This window comes from Oryza glaberrima, chromosome 1 (genome assembly GCF_000147395.1).
Source record: "Oryza glaberrima chromosome 1, OglaRS2, whole genome shotgun sequence".
In the NCBI taxonomy this organism is placed as follows: domain Eukaryota; kingdom Viridiplantae; phylum Streptophyta; class Magnoliopsida; order Poales; family Poaceae; genus Oryza; species Oryza glaberrima.
Window position 1 is genome coordinate 12280241 of NC_068326.1, and position 20470 is coordinate 12300710.

The 20470-nt window shown below is 40.0% G+C and overlaps 2 protein-coding genes across 2 annotated transcripts; one reads left to right on the forward strand and one right to left on the reverse strand.

Annotated features, from left to right (window-relative positions):
- The first annotated feature begins 1169 nt into the window (after window positions 1-1169).
- On the forward strand, window positions 1170-14634 carry LOC127758791 (ABC transporter G family member 32). Its single transcript, XM_052283939.1, has 23 exons — window positions 1170-1525; window positions 3046-3166; window positions 7307-7395; window positions 7510-7594; window positions 7744-7903; window positions 7977-8053; window positions 8190-8243; window positions 8331-8421; window positions 8578-8879; window positions 8976-9257; window positions 9343-9656; window positions 9811-9971; window positions 10093-10196; window positions 10270-10426; window positions 10541-10785; window positions 10884-11216; window positions 11327-11617; window positions 11715-11798; window positions 11900-12033; window positions 12134-12361; window positions 12454-12625; window positions 13469-13723; window positions 13822-14634. Exons 1-23 carry the CDS (start codon window positions 1170-1172, stop codon window positions 14080-14082), a joined length of 4356 nt encoding a protein of 1451 aa, XP_052139899.1. The 3' UTR covers window positions 14083-14634.
- A 126-nt stretch (window positions 14635-14760) lies between these two features.
- On the reverse strand, window positions 14761-15515 carry LOC127758775 (LYR motif-containing protein At3g19508). The gene is made up of 2 exons (XM_052283938.1): window positions 15289-15515; window positions 14761-15173 (listed from the first exon to the last, which is right to left on the reverse strand). The coding sequence occupies exons 1-2, from the start codon at window positions 15478-15480 to the stop codon at window positions 15105-15107; spliced, it is 261 nt and encodes an 86-aa protein (XP_052139898.1). The 5' UTR covers window positions 15481-15515; the 3' UTR covers window positions 14761-15104.
- Between the last annotated feature and the right edge of the window lie 4955 nt (window positions 15516-20470).

The window sequence follows — 20470 nt, forward strand, 5'->3', positions numbered from 1 at the left end:
ATTAATCGATTTCGGATCACAGTTCAACAAACATAGCTTTGGCTATTCTTCCTTGAAACTACTATATAGGGCACATGCAACACACATGCTTGTTTAGTCGTAGATCATGTCTAAGGTACGACCATACATAATTCCAAATGAGAAAACATATGGAAATAATGCCCTGATCCGTTCTTACCTGACTTGGTAGGTAAGAGGTAACTTCAAATTAAAATGTATCGATATCAACTGCGACCATATATGCATCAGCAATGTTATAATATATGCATGGATATTCCAGATGATAGAAGTCGATCCATAATGAAGATTCAGACCCGCTGACACTCTTGTCAAGCAGGCCGGAAAAAACACTATTCAGGCTATAATTAAGTACTAATGAACTTAATTATCATGGTGTGATTTGGTACATGCATGTTCTACTAAGTCTGTTTCTAATCCTGTACTAACTGTCGACGATGTCAAAATTTTTAAGGGGTGAGTATTTTTTTACCCGACCTATATATACATCCAACCGTATATATAAAGCCATCGAAATAGGGAACTTAGTCTCGCAAACAATCCAATCTGAAATTCGCTCCTATGAAGATTTGAACTCAGAACCTTGGGGTACTACCTAGGTCACTGTAACCACTAGGCTACATGCCCTTTCGTACCGTTGACGATGTCATGGGGTACAAAATTTTCACATTGCACCTCGTGGAAGCTTCGGATCAGAACAAAAATACTAAGCTGAGAAGAATGGACGGAGTCAAGTGCATGTCAAAGAAACTGGTCAGGCCCAAGCATGCATGCATAGGCCGAATGCACAGGCGCGCGACACATTTTGCATTGATGACATAGTTAACTATACGACAATTAGAAGTAAAATTTATCTTTACGACCATATAATGTCAATGTCTCCAGGGCACGTAAGTGACAATTACTTAGTCCTCACCTACCGTCGACCTCACACGTAATTCTCTATCGCTATATTCTGCAACACACAGTTTGCTCCCGGTCGACGAAACCCACGAATTGAGGAGGAAATCCTATATACATATGCAAGCAAGTAATTAAGCAGAGTGTGAGAGAGTCCTTTTCTGAGAGAGAGATTATTATACGTTTTTGCTAGCTTAGTAGTACTACCTTACTTAGTACGAGGTATAGTAATAATCAGGCCAACAATTAATATGGCGAGAGAGATCCACAAGATCGCGAGCCTGAGGCGGGAGAGCTCGCTGTGGAGGCGGGGCGACGACGGCGTGTATTTCTCGCGGTCGTCGACGGGGGCGTCGTCGTCGAGGTTCAGGGATGAGGAGGACGACGAGGAGGCGCTGCGGTGGGCGGCGCTGGAGCGGCTGCCGACGCGGGACCGGGTGCGGCGGGGCATCCTGCTGCAGGCGGCGGAGGGGAACGGCGAGAAGGTGGAGGTGGACGTCGGCAGGATGGGCGCCCGCGAGAGCCGCGCGCTCATCGCCCGCCTCATCCGCGCCGCCGACGACGACCACGCCCTCTTCCTGCTAAAGCTCAAGGAGCGCATGGACAGGTAAATATCACTGCTGGATTTTTCCAAACGGCCACAACAGATTTTTGCATGTGGGCCTCTGGTCCGTCTGTAATCAAGTGTCTATAAAAATCGTCATTTTTTCATACGGGTATACTGCATGTGAAAATTAGCGGTCACCTAAACCAAATGCATGCGAAAATAGTTTTGACCAAAAAACTAAAATTCGCGGGAGAGGGCAGCCACCGCCGGCCGTTCCCGCCAGCCGCTTGGGAGGAGAGGTGAGGGAAAGAGAGAAGGTGAGAAATGAGAGGAGAGGAAGTGAGAAAAGATAATGATGAGTTGACAATATTTTTGAAGATGGTGAGAGGAAAACAGCTAGACTTGTAGGCGGGTCTTAAAGGACCGTCTACGAAAATCAATTTTCGCATAGGGACGCTTAAGAGATTTGTCTACGAAAATAGTCTTATTTTTACATGCGGACTTGTTAAGAGACCGTGATCGATTACGATCCTTCTGCATTCTATGGGGACCCTTTATAGAAAAATCCATTTTTAAGTAGTGTGTATAGTTATATACACGTAGAGAATATGCATGCATGCATATATTGTTAATTATTTTGCAAAAATGAAACAATAAAACGATCTCTAAGCTAGATTTGATCGCTTGATAACCTGGATACCACACCGTACCTCTGGTTCACTTAGCTTACCTGTTGCTTGCATGCACACATTGGTTATTGATATTGTAAACATATATAGTAGTATATACTTTTTATATCCTTTGAGTACACACCGAATTAACCTTGGCTGCATGAGACAAGTGGTTCCCATGGGTGAAACTTGACCATACAGAACTCGTCATGCTTTATGCTTACGGCAAGTATATATTGATGTTAAACTCTGAGAGTACCATGTAGGTTTCGATAATGATGTGGAGAGGATAGAGGACAATCGAGCTGCCTCTTATACAAGAGAAACTGAAAACACGAGCTCTAATAAAACTAGAAAGAGACAGGATGTCAGCAAGAGGAAACTAGTTAGTAAAATAAAATTAGTGTATAGCATTAGGTTAGTGTAATATATCTGGTAATATATTGTTAAGATACATATCATATCATATAGTCGATCGAAGTTATAAAATTTTGATTTTAATGATATTAAAATGTCTGGAATTATGAAACTGGAGAGAGTAATTGGTTATTACTCCTGAAGAGATATGGACAGAATTAGAAATAGTAGTAGATATATATATTAACTTGCTCTTAGTCATGCAACTAAAATAGAGATTAGCTTACATAGACTGCGGTTCATTTAATTGTACTTAAACAAAACTCATTTAAAATATGAGAACACTTGAAACTCGATTCGATCTCCTAAGTTGCCCATGTCATGTGTCATGAAGAGTCAATTCTCTAAAAAATATGTTACACAACAGTACTAAAATATACACATTGATGTTCTCTCTTCTTACTCTCCCTTCTCACCTCAAACCTCTGCAGATTGGCCCAACTGGCAATGTTATGGATCACCTACTAATTATTATTGTACCTGTACTTGCAGAGTGGGGATAGATTATCCAACTATTGAGGTACGGTTTGAAAAACTAGAGGTGGAGGCAGAGGTGCACGTTGGCAACAGGGGCCTGCCCACGCTCCTCAACTCCATCATCAACACAGTGCAGGTAATACAATATACAGTCAACCACTAGTGCTCTAATTTTTTAAGACGGCAATGCTCCTACCAGAGCTTAGGTTTTTTAGGAGCTTCTTCCAGTTATACAGCTACTCTAAACAGTTCATAATTTCATTCAGATTCCGAGAAACTTATATAGTTGTAGAATCTAGAAAAATAAACTAAGTCAGGACTTAAATAACTCATTTTTTTTTCATATTCTCATCGACTACTAGCTTTTTACCAGTGCTTCTGAGTACCTTCAATCTTAAACTCTCGTAAACAGGATCATAGAGGATCCAGGAAGATATGATAACCCTTTTACATTTTGTGATTACAAAATGGTCCCTACGAACAAGGAAAATCTATTATATTATTAAAATAGCTTTGAAAGGAGGCACCATGTTCGCCGTGGGGGCTAGAAATTCCCACATTAACCAGAGAAAAAGAAAAGAAGAGTCCAAAATTTAAAAATATCTGAAATTCGGAATTAAAAATAAGTAATATTCAGAGAAGAGTCCATATAAAAATCCAATATGAGATCAATCAAAATTCGAAATAAAAATAAAATAAAATAAAATCCACAATTAGAAAAGGAAAGAAAAGTCCAAGTAGGAATACAATTTAAAAATAACTTAAATTCGAAATTAAAAATAAGGAATATTGAGAGAAGAGTCGATATAAGAACCCAATACGAGATTAATTAATATTCAGAATAAAAATAAAAATAAAATCTAAAATTAGCAAAAAGAAAAGAAGAGTTCAAGTAGGAATACAATTTAAAATTAACTAAAATTCGAAATTAAAAATAAGCAATATTGAAAGAAGAATCCATATAAGAACCGAGATTAATTAAAATTCAGAATGAAAAATGAAATAATATCCAAAATTAGAAAAATTGAAAGAGAGTTCAAGTAGGAATATAATTTTGAAACAACTTAAATTCAAAAATAAAAAATAAATTCTGAAATTAGAAAAAGAAAAAAAAGATTTCAATTAGGAATACAATTTTATAAATAACTAAAATTAGTGATAAAAAATAAAGACTATTGAAAAAAAAGACCATCTAAAACACATGACGAGATAACATAAGTAACAGAGCTATAAAGGAGTAGAGTAGTGGCGCTTGATACAACATATAAATACTATTAATAAAACACCAAATAGAATCCTAATGACGATTAAAAGGAGGGACGGCAGGCAGGCCATAAAGCTAAGGGCAAGGCGGTTGCTGGGACTTCTAGAAAGTTAAAAAAATAGACCCAATTGATAATTATATTCGATTTTTAAAATCTCAATGATAATAAAAAGGAGAAGCAGCAGGTGGGGTGTATAGGAGTGTAGTTGCAGAGCCGCCGATGGTTGGCGGGACTTCTAGAAAATAAAAAATAAATTCCAACAAAAGTTACGTTCGATTTTTAGAATCTCAATCACAATAAAGAGTAGGCGGCGAATGGGCCGTAGAGGAGTATAGTGGTATCGTTTGACGTGACTTTTAAAAATTATAAAAAATAAAACCCCACAAGACAATAAACTCTAAAAACTACAAGGACCAATTTTTAAAGGTTCGGAACTTCTAAAAAGTAAAGAAAAACCAATGATAATCATGTTTGATTTTAAAATCTTAGTGACAATAAAGAAGGGAGGCAGAGGGCGAACCACGAAGGAGTACAATGGCAAAGCCGCTGACGATTTGGCGGGACTTCTATAAAGTAAAAAATGAATCCGAACAATAATTATGTTTGATTTTTAAAATCCTAATGACAATAAAGAGAAAAGACAGTGAACGGGCCGTAGAGGAGTATAATGGTAGCGTTTGACGAGACTTCTAGAAATTATAAAAACAAAACCCAATGAAACAATAAACTCTAAAAACTACAAGATTTAATTTTTAAAGGTTTTAAGAAGAATGAATAGAAATAGTGGTAGATCGAGCAAGCAAATAAAGAAGCATATGACAAGTAAGGGGTAGCTGCTGGTGTGAGTTTTAAAAACTAGATAATTAGAAATACGGGGATGATAAGGTATAGTCTTTCAAAGTCTAAGACAACGATATAGCTATTTAATAAATTTTAAATACAATACAACTAAAATATATATGATTTTATTTGGGTGCTAACCGCGCAATTGCGCGGGCCACCCAGTTAGTTACAAGTATATCAAAGAAACAAGAAAAGCAACCGGATCCTTATGGTGACATCGCAAACAAAATCAAGGTAGTTGATACCATCAAACCGCCATGCATAGATACATTGGGTGACCTTACCGCGCTGCGTTAACCTTGCATACCACAATTCTTGGCCTCGTGGGAGTAGGGTTTGATCTATCAGAAAGAGGGAAAATTTCGGGGGTCAGCGAAATTACGAAATTTCGGAATTTTTTTGAAATTTTCAAACAAAATTTGAATTTAAACATCAAAATTGGGGAAAATTGACCTACACCTCAATGGAGTAGCAGAACATGAAAGGGGACACAGGAGAATGAAACAGCGAGATGCATGCGAGGTCCCCACAGCTTGGACTGCCGTTGTCGTCGATGCAATGCGCCGGAGAGTGCATCCGCCGCTGTTCAAGCCAACGGGCGGTAGAGCGCCGTTGCTGCATGTTGCCAGATCGAGAGCCGCTGCTGTCTCCATGAGTTCGTGACCACGTCGAGCCGGAGAGCTCGCTCACCGATCCGCATCGCCTCGGTCAGAAACGAGCGGCCGCGTCTGCATGTCAACTGGACTTCGCCGGAGACCGCTGTGCCACATCGCAGAGGACTTGGGGGAGATGCTGAGCCACTGCGCCGCTTCGGTCGGAAACGAGTTGTTGCGTCTGCTCATCGCTTTGGCCTCGCCGGAGAGCCGCCGCACCACCACTTCACCACCGTCGGCGTCGAGAAATCGGGGGAGACACCCGCGCCGCCGCACCGCCTCGATAGGGAAGCTGTCCGTGACTCTGCGCGTCGTACGAAGAGATGGGGATTGGAAAGAGGCGTGAAAAAGGGATCTGATGAGGGATTTGGACTGATTTTGACCGCGCTGACCGAAATCTACCTTATATCGGTACCCACCGAAAGAACCGAAATTTCCAAAATTTCAAACCCACGTCCGATCAATGAAGGTTTGGTTGTGGCTTTGCGAAAACGACCATCTTAACCTTTTACCTTTTAGATGAAGTCGTCATAGGTGAGAAAAATGATTGGCATTGGCCTTGTAAAGCATGCATCAAAGTTTTGTCAATTGGTGCAACCTATAGCCAATATCTTCAACAAGGCGAAACGCTACCGGGTAAAACCAACTAAAGCTAGTTCTAGAGATTTAACCTTAAAGTCCAAGGAACTGATACATGGGCATCACCTAATCAAAGTCCCACAGTAATATTGTTCCTCTATTCCAAGCCAGTTCCTCCATATCTCCCACTCTTAGCCCCATTACAATTGGCTATAAACTCTACAACTGCAACCTTTTTAGATGTGTTACTCAGCTATTGTAGTGTTGCGAGCAAGTACACGCCCAACATCCATGAGATACATCTAAAGAGCAGATGAGTTGTCGATGTAAATGATATCATTAAAGCTAAAATGTGGCATTGCTCTACATGATACCAAAGTAATTGTGAGTGACAATTTAACCAGACTTAAATCATTTACCAGATTACGAAACGGATTTTTTTTCTTCACGCTTCAAAAACTACAAAAAAAAATACAATTCTCATAAAACTTTTTTATATTGTTCACACCACTTGTTTTAAATTATTTTTAAGTTTATTTATTAAAATATTTAATTTATCCGTATAATTAAATAGATAATCTGCACCAGCAATCAGTTCCCATTTATATTTATGAAAACATAAGCCAATTTTATTTTCAAAATCTAGCTTCACGTAAAATTACGTGGGAATATTCGCTAGCTAGTTGTGGTTAGTAGGAGTGTGTAGGAAGCCCACATTTGCACATCACGCATCAGAACGAACAAGGCCCACGGTGAAACTGACCAATTCTCACCAAAGCCGAAAGCCGTCCTCTCTTCCCTCTCTCTCCCGAGCTCTCAAAGCAATTGTAATCTTCTTGCTCCATCGATGCGATAATGCGATACTTCTTCATTTCGAGGCATAATAATATGTAATTTTCCATGTTAAGTTGTTTCGAAATCGTTCTCTTGGTGCAGGCGATCGGGAACGCGCTCCACATCTCCCCCACCAGGAAGCAGCCGATGACCGTCCTCCATGACGTCAGCGGAATAATCAAGCCCCGAAGGTAAAACCACGAGCTAGACACTGATATAGCACAAATTTGCGTAAACACTAACACATTTTCTTTGTCGAGATGTCATGCTGCTAATTATCAACCCATGTCTTGATTTAATTTCAGGATGACATTACTTCTAGGACCTCCTGGGTCAGGCAAGACAACACTGCTCCTGGCATTGGCTGGGAAGCTTGAAGACAATCTCAAGGTCCAGAATTGAACCTAGCTATGTGCATTTTCACTATTATATAATATTATGCTCAAATTTTGTAGCATGGCCGTGTCGCTTTGCGGTTCTTCCGTATGAGGGGGCAAAAAAAAGAAAATTATTTTGTGTTTGACTTGCTGAATGCGCAGGTTTCTGGGAAGGTTACCTACAATGGCCATGGGATGGATGAGTTTGTGCCTCAAAGGACAGCTGCTTACATCAGCCAGCATGATCTCCACATTGGAGAGATGACGGTGAGGGAGACCTTGGCCTTCTCGGCACGGTGCCAAGGTGTTGGATCTCGATATGGTATGTGTTCCAGAAATATTGGCTTGTTCTTGACCATATTATGGTGGGATACTGAGCTAGGTTGTTTTCCCAGACATGCTTACAGAGTTGTCAAGGAGGGAAAAAGCAGAGAACATCAAACCAGATCAAGATATTGATGTCTATATGAAGGTGAGCTGGTGTCATGTGTTGCTTAGATTTATTTCTTTTTTTTTTGTCGCAATGAACAGAAGAACTTTCAAGCGTACTTCTCAAATGTAATATATTTGCATAATAGAATAACAGTTGTTTTTTCCTGCTCCTTTAGGCGTCAGCTATTGGAGGACAAGAGTCCAGCGTTGTTACTGAGTACATATTGAAGGTACAGGCTGCCAACACATAGAACAAATTGTAGAACTATGTAAATTAGTTTTTACTGAATGTTTGTTTGTCTGTTACATATCTGCAGATTTTAGGATTAGACATTTGTGCAGACACAGTGGTAGGGAATGATATGTTAAGGGGTGTATCTGGTGGACAACGGAAGCGTGTGACTACAGGTATGGTTCATAGTTTTAAGCAATATGGAGGCTAAGTGGAGAATGGTTCATTTTTCGATCTTTATCACATACATATGAGTTTATAAAATTTCCTGGGCACATTAGCATAATTGTAGTTGTCTTCTTAGGAAATCTCTTTAAACCTTCTCTTTGTAGGTGAGATGCTTGTTGGTCCAGCAAGAGCTCTGTTCATGGATGAGATATCGACTGGACTGGATAGTTCGACAACATACCAGATTGTTAATTCCATTGGGCAGACCATCCGCATCCTTGGTGGAACTGCTGTCATCTCCTTGCTACAGCCGGCACCTGAAACATACAACTTATTTGATGACATTATACTCCTCTCAGACGGGCATATTGTGTACCAGGGCGCCCGCGAACATGTGCTCGAGTTCTTCGAGTTGACGGGCTTCAGATGCCCCCAAAGAAAAGGAGTTGCTGACTTCTTGCAGGAAGTATGTGTAATTATCTACAAGTTACCATGCCAATTAGTGATTCTGATTTGCAAAGATGAAATTACTGTTATCTGAACCTCTGTATACGTTGAACAGGTGACATCAAAGAAAGACCAGGAACAGTATTGGTATAGGAATGACATGCCATACTCTTTCGTGCCTGTGAAGCAATTCGCAGATGCATTCCGTTCCTTCCACGTGGGACAGTCTATCCAGAATGAACTTTCAGAGCCATTTGATAGGAGCAGGAGCCACCCTGCTTCTCTTGCTACCTCCAAGTTTGGAGTTAGCTGGATGGCGTTGCTCAAAGCCAATATTGATAGAGAGCTTCTACTCATGAAGAGGAACTCGTTTGTGTACATCTTTAAAGCTGCCAATGTAAGTTCAGACCTTTGGCTTGGTCTTCTTTTTAATATTCAGATGAAGATTACCTGACACCAATCTGAATTTTACATCATCACAGTTAACTCTTACCGCGTTCCTCGTAATGACCACATTTCTTCGTACCAAAATGCGCCATGATACAACTTATGGAACGATCTATATGGGGGCTTTGTACTTTGCCCTTGACACAATCATGTTCAATGGGTTCGCGGAGCTTGGCATGACTGTCATGAAGCTTCCTGTCTTCTTCAAGCAGAGGGATCTTCTATTCTTCCCTGCATGGACCTACACCATACCATCATGGATTCTTCAGATCCCCGTCACATTTTTTGAGGTTGGAGTTTATGTTTTCACAACATACTATGTTGTTGGCTTTGATCCCAGTGTGAGCAGGTAAGATGCACTGCAGCACATACTTTCATGTCCTAAGAATGCATAAAAGAGATAACTCTTTTATCTGTACTGTACGCTGGTAGAAAGAAATTAAGCAGAATGTTCAACATAGTACTGATTTTGCTCTGTGCTGAATAATTTATATCTTTCTCAGGTTCTTTAAGCAGTATCTGCTACTTGTTGCACTTAATCAGATGTCATCTTCACTGTTTCGATTTATTGCTGGCATCGGTAGAGATATGGTTGTGTCTCAAACCTTCGGACCCTTATCATTGTTGGCTTTCACAGCACTGGGTGGCTTTATTCTTGCAAGACGTAAGTTACTCAATATGCAATTATAAAATTAAAATGAATTTTATTCTTAAATCGTATTGACGGTGCTAATCCTTAACTGTTCTTGACTAATTTCCATCTCAATCTTTCTTTGCCTTTCCAGCTGATGTGAAGAAATGGTGGATTTGGGGTTACTGGATTTCTCCCTTATCATATGCACAGAATGCTATTTCAACAAACGAATTTCTAGGGCGCAGTTGGAACAAAGTAAGTAAAGATCGCATTAGTCACTTAGAAAAATGTGAAAGAAAAATCAACTTATTGTATTCCCATGTTGTAGAGTTTTCCTGGACAAAATGACACTGTCGGAATAAGCATTCTGAAATCTCGAGGCATATTTACTGAAGCTAAGTGGTATTGGATTGGTTTTGGTGCTTTGATTGGATATACACTCTTGTTCAACCTCCTTTACACTGTGGCACTTTCATTTTTGAAACGTAAGTGGACTGATGAGACTGTTTTTATATGGATAATTCCAAGAATTTAGCAAACCAGCATTTTGTGGGTTAACAGTTGATGCTCACTGTTACTGCTTTGCTAACTTTTGGCAGCACTTGGTGACTCTTACCCATCAGTGCCTGAAGATGCACTGAAGGAAAAGCGTGCCAACCAAACTGGTGAAATTCTAGATAGCTGTGAGGAAAAGAAATCTAGGAAGAAGAAACAGTCCCGCAATGTCAACCAAAAGCATTGGAATAACACTGCAGAATCTAGTCAGAACAGGCAGGGAATTCTCCCCTTTGCACAACTGTCACTTAGTTTTAATGACATAAAATACTCAGTGGACATGCCTGAGGTAAAAATTTTCAGTGAACTATGCATTGCAACATTTTTACAGCTACACACTTGCATACCCAAGATCCCTTGCCCAATAGTACTGTTCAACATTTACAGGCAATGACAGCACAAGGAGTAACGGAAGAGCGCTTGTTACTTTTAAAGGGTGTTAGTGGTTCGTTTAGGCCAGGAGTACTTACTGCACTGATGGGTGTGAGTGGTGCTGGAAAGACTACTCTGATGGATGTATTAGCAGGGAGGAAAACTGGAGGATACATAGAGGGAGATATCACCATCTCAGGCTATCCAAAGAAGCAAGAGACCTTTGCGCGCATATCAGGATACTGTGAACAAAATGATATTCATTCTCCACATGTAACAGTTTATGAGTCACTCGTATTTTCTGCTTGGATGCGGCTTCCTTCAGAGGTTGATTCAGAAACAAGAAAGGTTAGCTGGGTTGTAGGTATTGATTAATTTAAATAGGCAAATAAGCAGGCTTTGAAATTCATGGTTTTTGACTGATTGGGATTTTATTTTTTACTGAATTCTGATAACAGATGTTCATAGAGGAGGTCATGGAGCTTGTAGAGCTCACATCACTGAGAGGTGCACTCGTTGGGCTTCCTGGAGTGAATGGATTGTCAACTGAGCAAAGGAAGAGGCTAACTGTTGCTGTGGAGCTTGTTGCTAACCCTTCGATCATTTTTATGGATGAGCCTACATCTGGTCTTGATGCACGGGCTGCTGCAATTGTGATGAGGACCGTAAGGAAGACCGTTGACACTGGTAGGACTGTTGTTTGCACGATTCACCAGCCAAGTATTGACATATTTGAAGCATTTGATGAGGTGGACAATTCTTTATTGTCAATATGGATAAAGGTCCTTAGGTTTATTAAGATAAGTTCACATATTGACAATGTTATCATTTATGTATGACTTACAGCTTTTCCTAATGAAAAGAGGAGGAGAAGAGATATATGTTGGTCCATTGGGCCAGAATTCCTCAAAACTGATTGAGTACTTTGAGGTAAGAAGATTAGTAAAATAAAGTATTATTCATTGCAGGTTGTAGAACTTAGTGCCAGCAAAACTATATGAAGGTGGATACTTTTTATTTGATCTGTTCAGGGAATTGAAGGCATTAGTAAGATAAAAGATGGCTACAATCCAGCAACATGGATGTTGGAAGTAACCTCTACTGCACAAGAGGAGATGCTTGGGATTGATTTCAGTGAAATCTACAAACGATCAGAACTATATCAGTTTGTCTCCTTTCATGCTGTTTTAGTGTAGTATATAGTGCAACATGTAATTCCTGATTGGGTGACAACATAATAAATTTTCCCCTTTTCACAATTTCAGAAGGAACAAGGAACTTATACAAGACCTAAGCACACCTACTCCTGGTTCTACCGATCTCCATTTCCCTACACAGTACTCTAGGTCGTTCTTCACACAATGCATAGCTTGCTTGTGGAAGCACAAATTATCATATTGGAGGAATCCATCCTACACAGCAGTGAGGTTACTCTTCACCATCATCATTGCACTACTGTTTGGAACAATGTTTTGGGACCTCGGAAGGAAAACGTACGTCTTCTAAGTTTATTCTCCTATCTTTCTGATTGATAGAACCTACTTTGCATGTGATATATTATGATACCTTACTCATACCATGGCAGAAAAAAAGAACAGGATCTGTTCAATGCTGTGGGATCAATGTATGCTGCAGTTCTTTACATTGGAATACAAAATTCTGGTTGTGTTCAACCTGTGGTGGTGGTGGAGAGAACAGTCTTTTACCGAGAAAGAGCTGCCGGCATGTATTCAGGTTTCCCGTATGCATTTGGACAGGTGATTTCTAATTGGAATAAATCTATTTTATTATCCCTCAACTCTTTCTGGGGTCCAAATTTCACTTTGAACTATGAAATCGTCCAAGTTGTATACCTGAACTTTCAAAATATGATACGTTGCCTAGACATGCTACCATAATACACCATTTCCCGAAAACATCGATATGTCAATACATCTTAGTATCTTACAAAAAACAACAATTAGAAATACAGCAATTAATCAAGAATGAAGGAAGAAAGCAACCAAAGGTTGACTCAAAGTTTCAAATCTTCTAGAGGATCTCATCATAGAGTTCCACAGGACAGACTAGAAGCATCGGAACATAAGTGTGTTCCCCGTAACGGCAATGTTGTTCCAACTTCCAATGGATGACCAACAAGACCACCAGCTGCTTGGATGTCAGCAGATTGAAGAGAAACAAGAGGGAGATAGAACAGATTTTCCTGTATTATGTTCTTGCAGTAACAGTTAAGAATTACCTGACCTTGTAGATGGAATAAGGCTGAAACCACCATTGTATTAGATATTGGGTTATTCTTCTTTTCTTTTTCTTTTTTTTTAGGGTGGATATTGGGTTATTCTGATTCAGTTTTGAAGGTTAAGTGAGTTTATTTTTACCCCGTAGAGTAGAGGCATAAAATAAATTCTTTCCTTTATAATTCATCTTAGACTCTAGTTTATCTAGTTTCAAATGTATGGATGAAGAAATACAATGGCTTTGAAATCAAACTGAAGTTTGTAGTTCAATGAAAAGAACAGTTCACTACTGTTCATAAAACTTAAAAATCATAAGTTCTTTTGGGCTCCAACCCTAACTTCACTTCCTTGTCTCTTTTGTAGGTTGCGATCGAATTGCCATACATCCTAGTTCAGACACTGGTATATGGTGTACTAGTCTACTCAATGATTGGGTTTGAATGGACTGTTGCTAAGTTCATTTGGTACCTGTTCTTCATGTACTTCACATTGCTGTATTTCACGTTCTTCGGAATGATGGCAGTAGGATTGACACCAAACGAGAGCATTGCAGCTATCATTTCACCAGCAATCTACAATGCATGGAACCTCTTCTCAGGATATCTTATACCTCGACCTGTAGGTTACTTTCCTGCCGCTTATGGTTTTATTTTCATTTAGATTTCATTACTATATTGTTGTAATGTGACTCATACAATTAACTCTCGTAAATTCAGAAAATTCCTGTCTGGTGGAGGTGGTACTGTTGGATTTGCCCTGTTGCATGGACATTGTATGGATTGGTAGCCTCCCAGTTTGGAAATATCCAAACTAAACTTGATGGCAAAGACCAAACCGTGGCTCAGTTCATTACGGAATACTATGGTTTCCATCATGATTTATTATGGCTTGTTGCAGTTGTGCATGTTGTTTTCACTGTTATGTTCGCTTTCCTGTTCAGTTTTGCAATCATGAAGTTCAACTTCCAGAGGAGATGAAGAAGATGCCATTCTTAGATGTATTCACAGATGATGGTGTAGTCTCATATATAGAGTTTATTTTCAATCGGTACATAGAAAAGGTAAAAAGTTCCTTGTAAGCTGTAACCAGCTCATACTAGGCAGAGCAGAGGCACTAACTTCATCTCAAGAAATGCTGCTGTATTTGACAATTAAATAAATGCAGAATTTTTTGTTCATTCAATCTACACAGATCTCCACTGGAGAGACTTTTTGGTTAAATTGTGTGATCTGTTAAATAGCATTCTATGCAAAGCAATTGTGTGAGAAAATTTTAGATTCACAAAGGAAAACTCTCTTTTCGCTTGGTTCTTTTTGCTGAGACACATCTTGGATGAATTGTGACAGCATTGTGTCTTCCTGAATTTACTTTGATTTTGAGTTTGATCAATTTAGATTTAAACATGAGAGGTTTCAGTTTGTTTTCAGGTTTCCATGATGGTGCCCTTTTATTGATGTGAATGCTAATCTCAAATCCCGTTCTACGTTTAGTGTCCGCTCCAGTAACCAATGGCTCAACTCATCACAAGAAATATGGTTTGCCAGTAGTTTTAGTTCGTTTTGTTTGGTTTTGTTTTGTATTCACACAGCACACTCTTCACAAAAGTATTTCTATCTCAAAATCATTTGAAGTTCTTAGGCAATTTAACATCTAGATTTGACCAACAAAATTTGCAAAGTGTGTTTGCTTGGTTATCCCACAGTTAAACACACAATTTGCTAATCCCGGCAAATTGAGTTCAACACCAACTGAAACAGGCAGGCGGCAGCAGGGATCAAACTAAAATACGGTGTGCAGAAGCAGAGTATTCAACTTATTCCCCACACATTTTTATCAACTATCAACTAAACTGTTGCATCAAACAAGAAGCACAAATGCCCACAATGCAACCGCTAGCAAGGCAAATAAAAACAACGGGGTAGAGCTAACTGACGCTGGCATGACACGGCGAAGCATTTCGTCGAACACCTCGCACGCGCGTGGACAGGCAGAGTGACCCTCATGCTCCACCCTCGGCGCCGCACACCTCCTTGAGCCGCCCCGCCGCCGCATCCGCGTCGATCGAGTACTGCAAGGCAGCAAAGAGCCGTAAGCCAGCACGCCAAGGCGGTGGAAGGTGCGCGCGCGCGCGCTCCGCTCAAGCGGCGGGCGTGTTCGTAGGAAAGTACCGTACTACTACCCACCTTGGAGAGGACCCAGGAGGAGTGGCCGTAGGCGCGGCGGAGGAGGGCGGCGAGGTCGTCGTCAGCGGAGAGGTCGCGGTAGTTGACGAAGTTCTCGCGGGCGTACTTGGCGTAGTACGGCCGCGCGTCCGCCGGCAGCCGCCGCACCAGCCGCAGCACCTCCCGGTACGCGCGCAGCCCCGCGTTCGCCATATTTTCGCTTCCCCTGGGGCCTGGGCTGGGCTCGACTACTTATTACTAAGTGATGAACATTTAATTATTATTTTACTACTAGTATTAGGGTTAATTGGATCCAATCATTGCAAATTTGCTATATTAGAAAAATACTATTATTATTTGCGAATCACGATATCGGCTAGGTGTCATTCAAATTTTACAAAATTGGATCCATACCATCGTCGTCATATTTTCCGTCACGCTCTCCTTATTATCTCTTCTTTTATTCTCCTCTCCTTCTTCCTCATCGGCCAGGCACTCTTCTCCTCTCCAGGCATGGATGTGTGGGGGCGGTGAGAGGGAAAGGAAGCAACAGCGGGTGGCAAGCCACAGCCGTCCGCAGGCAGCGCGTGGGCAAGGTGACTCCGATGGTAGCAGGCGGGCATGGATGTGTGAGGGCGGCAAGAGGGAAAGACAGCGATGGCGGGCGGCGAGCCATGGATGTCCTCATGCAGTGAGAGGGCAAGATGATGCCGGTGATGCGGGCCATGGCTATGCGTGGGCTGCGGCGATAGGGTGAGGCGGCCATGGCATTTCCTTCTCTCGTCGTCAATGAGCTCTTCCACTAGATGTCGTTCCTACTCATCAGCGATGCCCATGAAATCAACAAGGAGCAACTTAGGCTCGCCGGCGGGATGGGAGAGTGTACTTGGGGAGATTGGGCTTGCCGATGACTTCATGCCCACGAGGCTACTGATTCGCTTCCCAACTAGATCTAATGGGGGGAGACCGCTGTGGTCGTAGCCTCCTCCCCGCGCGCCGCCGCTGAGGGCAGTCGTTTCCATCGGAGAGAGGCGGCAGGAGGCTCGTCATGCCCTCCGGAAGAGAGGAGGATGGAGGAAGAAGATGAAACTGATGTGTAGGTCCCACGTTCAGGGTTATTTTGGTCCATGTGAAAAATGGAAACTGTGACGGCGATGACATTGATCCAATTTTACAAAATTCTAGTGGCACTCAACTGATATCACGAATAGGGGTGGCATTTTTCTAATATGGTAAATTTGTTATGGCATGGATCCAACCATACATGTAAACGCATGATGTGATAATTGTCGTTATTAGCCTTGCTGAGTCAGTTTGCATTGATAAACTTAGGGCCCGTTCTTCTGGTCAAGAACAAATTCTACCTTAATTTCAATTAACATGTTTCTAAGACTAGAAAGAAAGCCCGCTTAGATGCGCAGGCATCTTATTGAATGTTTTATAAAAGTAATGCTAAAAGAAGTTACATCTCACTATTTCTACTTAAATGTTATAAAATAATAAGAATATATCTCAGATTAAAAATACACTTTGATCGAGTGACATATAAATTCTCATATTGTCACCACTAAATTATGCTTTAAAACCAATTAACCCTGTTGGAGGTACACCACAAAGGGCCTTCGGCCAGATCTACCGAAACCAAGAACTTAGGCGACAGGCTCAAACCGGAGGCAAGTGGCGAAGGTCGAAAATGGAACCATATGGGCGAAAGCCACATGGCGAAAGCCGTGGCTCGGAACACGCGGGCTTCGCCAGGCAAAGACCTCGCCAGAAGGCCGCATGGGCGAAGATGGTGAGGTAAAAGCCTTGGCACGAAGGCACAGGCTTCGCCAAGTACCGAACCCACCGTAAGGAGGCCCAGTGGGCCATTGCACTTTCGGGGGATTTCGCCAAATAAATTGGCCGAGCTATTTAGCCCAATAGGGGGCCATACATGTAAAGGACACTGTGTGCCTCTAATAATGTCCCTATCATAAGGGTAACCGTGTAAATTCCCCTGTAAAACCTAAACCCTAAAGGGGGAACCTGTAATAGGGCTATAAATAGCCCCCTAAGGCCATGTAATAGGGGGATTCAAAAAATTTCACTAAGTAATACAATTGTCTTTACTTCCAACTACTATTAAGAGAACCACGCCTTTCGACGTGACGCAGTTGTTGGTTCGACAACAAACCCTAAAACCTAATACATTATTAATACACTAAATTATCCACTACTTACGTTTTATGTCTCATTTTTTTTCTAAATCCATTTATAAATATTGTAAAAATACAACCACTTCTATCCATTAATGGAATAGCACCATTAAAGTTAAACACGAATACTACTCTCATGTAATGACGCTCTCTCTCGTGGCCCGATCTTCTGGTGAGGGGATAACTCTCGCTTTGATCGAGTGCGACGTGGCTACCAACCAGAATAAGTCCAGGACGCCGTGCAATCGCTACACCACAAACGATGTCGTACCAACCGTGACGCGCGGTTGATGATCCCTGCAATGCAAACGAGAGAATACTGCAAGAACAAGATAAGATGCAATCTATATATTGCGAATAGGTGATTAAGCACAAAGGAATAGTTACGATTGAAGTGGTAGATCTAATCGACCCGGCAAATCAACACACCAACTATTGGGGGCTCTGAATCAATAGTCACCGACTAATCGAGCGAGGACTAGAGACAGAGTGAATGGCACTTGGCAAAATTCAACTAAACAAAACCCAATTGTTTTTTTAGGATGTACAAAGCTATTTATAGAGGAAAACAAAGCTAGGGTTAAGTGCTAATTCGTGGAGGTGGAGGGAGACACTTCTGAGATGGGCCTAGTCTATTACAAAGCCCAAGGCCCAAGTTCGGTTTCAGCAACAGCACTGTCTTGTTTTTGGTGATTCCCATTGACTCGAGATGAATTTGACATGAGACCAGATGCGTTTGAAAGGTAGAGAGATAAGCTTTCCAGAAGTCTAAGATCACCCAAATCGGAGTTGGCATGAAGGCGCTAGGTCCATTTGAAGTCAGTGCTGTCTCCGGAGGCCGAACTGGATTCCAAAACTCGTTGGATTTTAATATCTTGTAGATCCTCCATTCACTCGATGTATTCTTTAGCCATGTTTTATATTTCTCGTGCTTGGATGTATGCATATACTTGATGGTCACATCATCATGGGTAAAGTCGATCATAGCCACCAAAACTTCCTTTCTCCATTGCCTTGAAACATGGGTCCCGCATCGATATAGCCATGCTCCTGAAGACCAGCTTGGAGCATAATTTTAATGTACTCTCCCTCCTTCCAAAAGTCTAAGTCATATTTCTTTTTCACTAAGATCAAGGTGTAGTCAACTCATTCATCATGTGACAAAACCAATGAACATGCAAGCAATAAGTATTAAAATGACTTTTTTGGTTCCGATAAAAAATTTAATAGCACATAGTGACTACAAAAGAATGAAATAGGACTCATGGAGTTTTGCATTGGTAAGTAGAAAGTTGAGTACTATTAGCGATGGTAGCCTCCACTGGGATTGGCTTAACTTAGCCGTATATTCCATCCTATACTTGCGACACTATAATAAACTTTGTTGTCTATGTTTGGTGTCTTTTAGGGAAGAACAAAGAGAAGATGGAGGTGACCAAAATAGTTTTTTAAAATGTTTTGAGTAGATTTGTGGTGTAGTGTAGACACGATTTGTTTATGTTGTTGATCATTACAACTCATTTTTTTATTATATAGATAGAATACTCTCTTTTGAATATGACTGAGGTTAATCGTTCGACAATATTTTTAAAAAATTATAGCTAATGAGACATACCACCACGATAATAACCAGAGCATCATGTTATTATTTATATTTTGTCAAATATGTATAGTCAAATAGTTCTAAAAGTATAAAACTACTTTGAGAATCTTAATCTCAAATAAATTATAATTTAATCAGACCTACTTGAAAAACACAACTATGTTTTTATTTTTTACATATGCAGATTTAAATTAATGTTGTATATTTGTGAAGTGATATTTCCCTCCCTAAAATATGATGTATTTTTTTGAAAAATTATCATACATATGTCAGCCTCATGTGCCATGGTGTATTTGGGACTATAATATAACTTCTATAATTTAATTAAAGAAATACAACATGATCACAAATTGGATATATAATTTCAAAATAATTTAGAAGATTGTTTAAAGAACATTTATTGGGTATTCTATGTTTTTATTATATATCTAGTTTAACTATATATATTTATATTATATTTGTGTAGTAGTATGGTTTTTTTCCCTTCCGTGAACAGTTGAAATTTAAATTGCACCTACTACTCGTACGTGGTACGTACGAGATCTGAGAACGGTAGTAGCGTTTCTATATTTCGCAGTAATAGGTCTAACCTAATGGTGTAGAATAACGGGTCCATCAATTTAAGTGAAAATCAACGGAGAGATTAGATAGTGCCACATGGCGGCTTAGAAACGTTTATAGGAGTGCCACATGGCGGTTTAAGACGGTTTAAGAGTGATTGTAGGAAATTTAATGTACTTTTAATATATAATAGATAGATAGATAGCTAAATGGTACGTTTTGTACGAAAATTTTCTATATAAACGCTACTATGAAATATTGAATAAATATATTTTTAAGTTTATAATAACTAAAACTTAATTAATCATGCACTTATAGCATTTTTTGTTTAAACGTGTAATGAGTTCTCATTTTCATCAGTTGCAGACACCATGTTAGTAAATCAGCCAATTTATATATTCAAACTAAAAATCAATTTCTTTATAAAATTTATATGAATTCCACCATTTTTTTTGTTAACCGTGAATTATCGACCTGTTAGCAACAATTGTCGACTTTCACATTTTGAAACCCCGGTTAAGGTATATTCATGTCACACGAAGAGACATTTCATTATAATTATATTTAAGCTTATTATATATTACTCCCAAAGGTCATAAATATTTGATATTTAGAGTAAAAAAATAAAGCTATATGTAGATTTATCCTGAAAAGGTACTGTCATATATAATATTATATGTACTTAATAGATTTTGTAAACTAATCTTCAAGTTTTAAAACTTTCAAATCTTGTCTTGAACATAAAAATGTTTATGAACAGAGGGAATATGTTGATTTTTTTTGCCCATCTGAAACAAAAAGTATTTTTTTTCCATACGGTCAAATTAGATTTTTGCAGGAG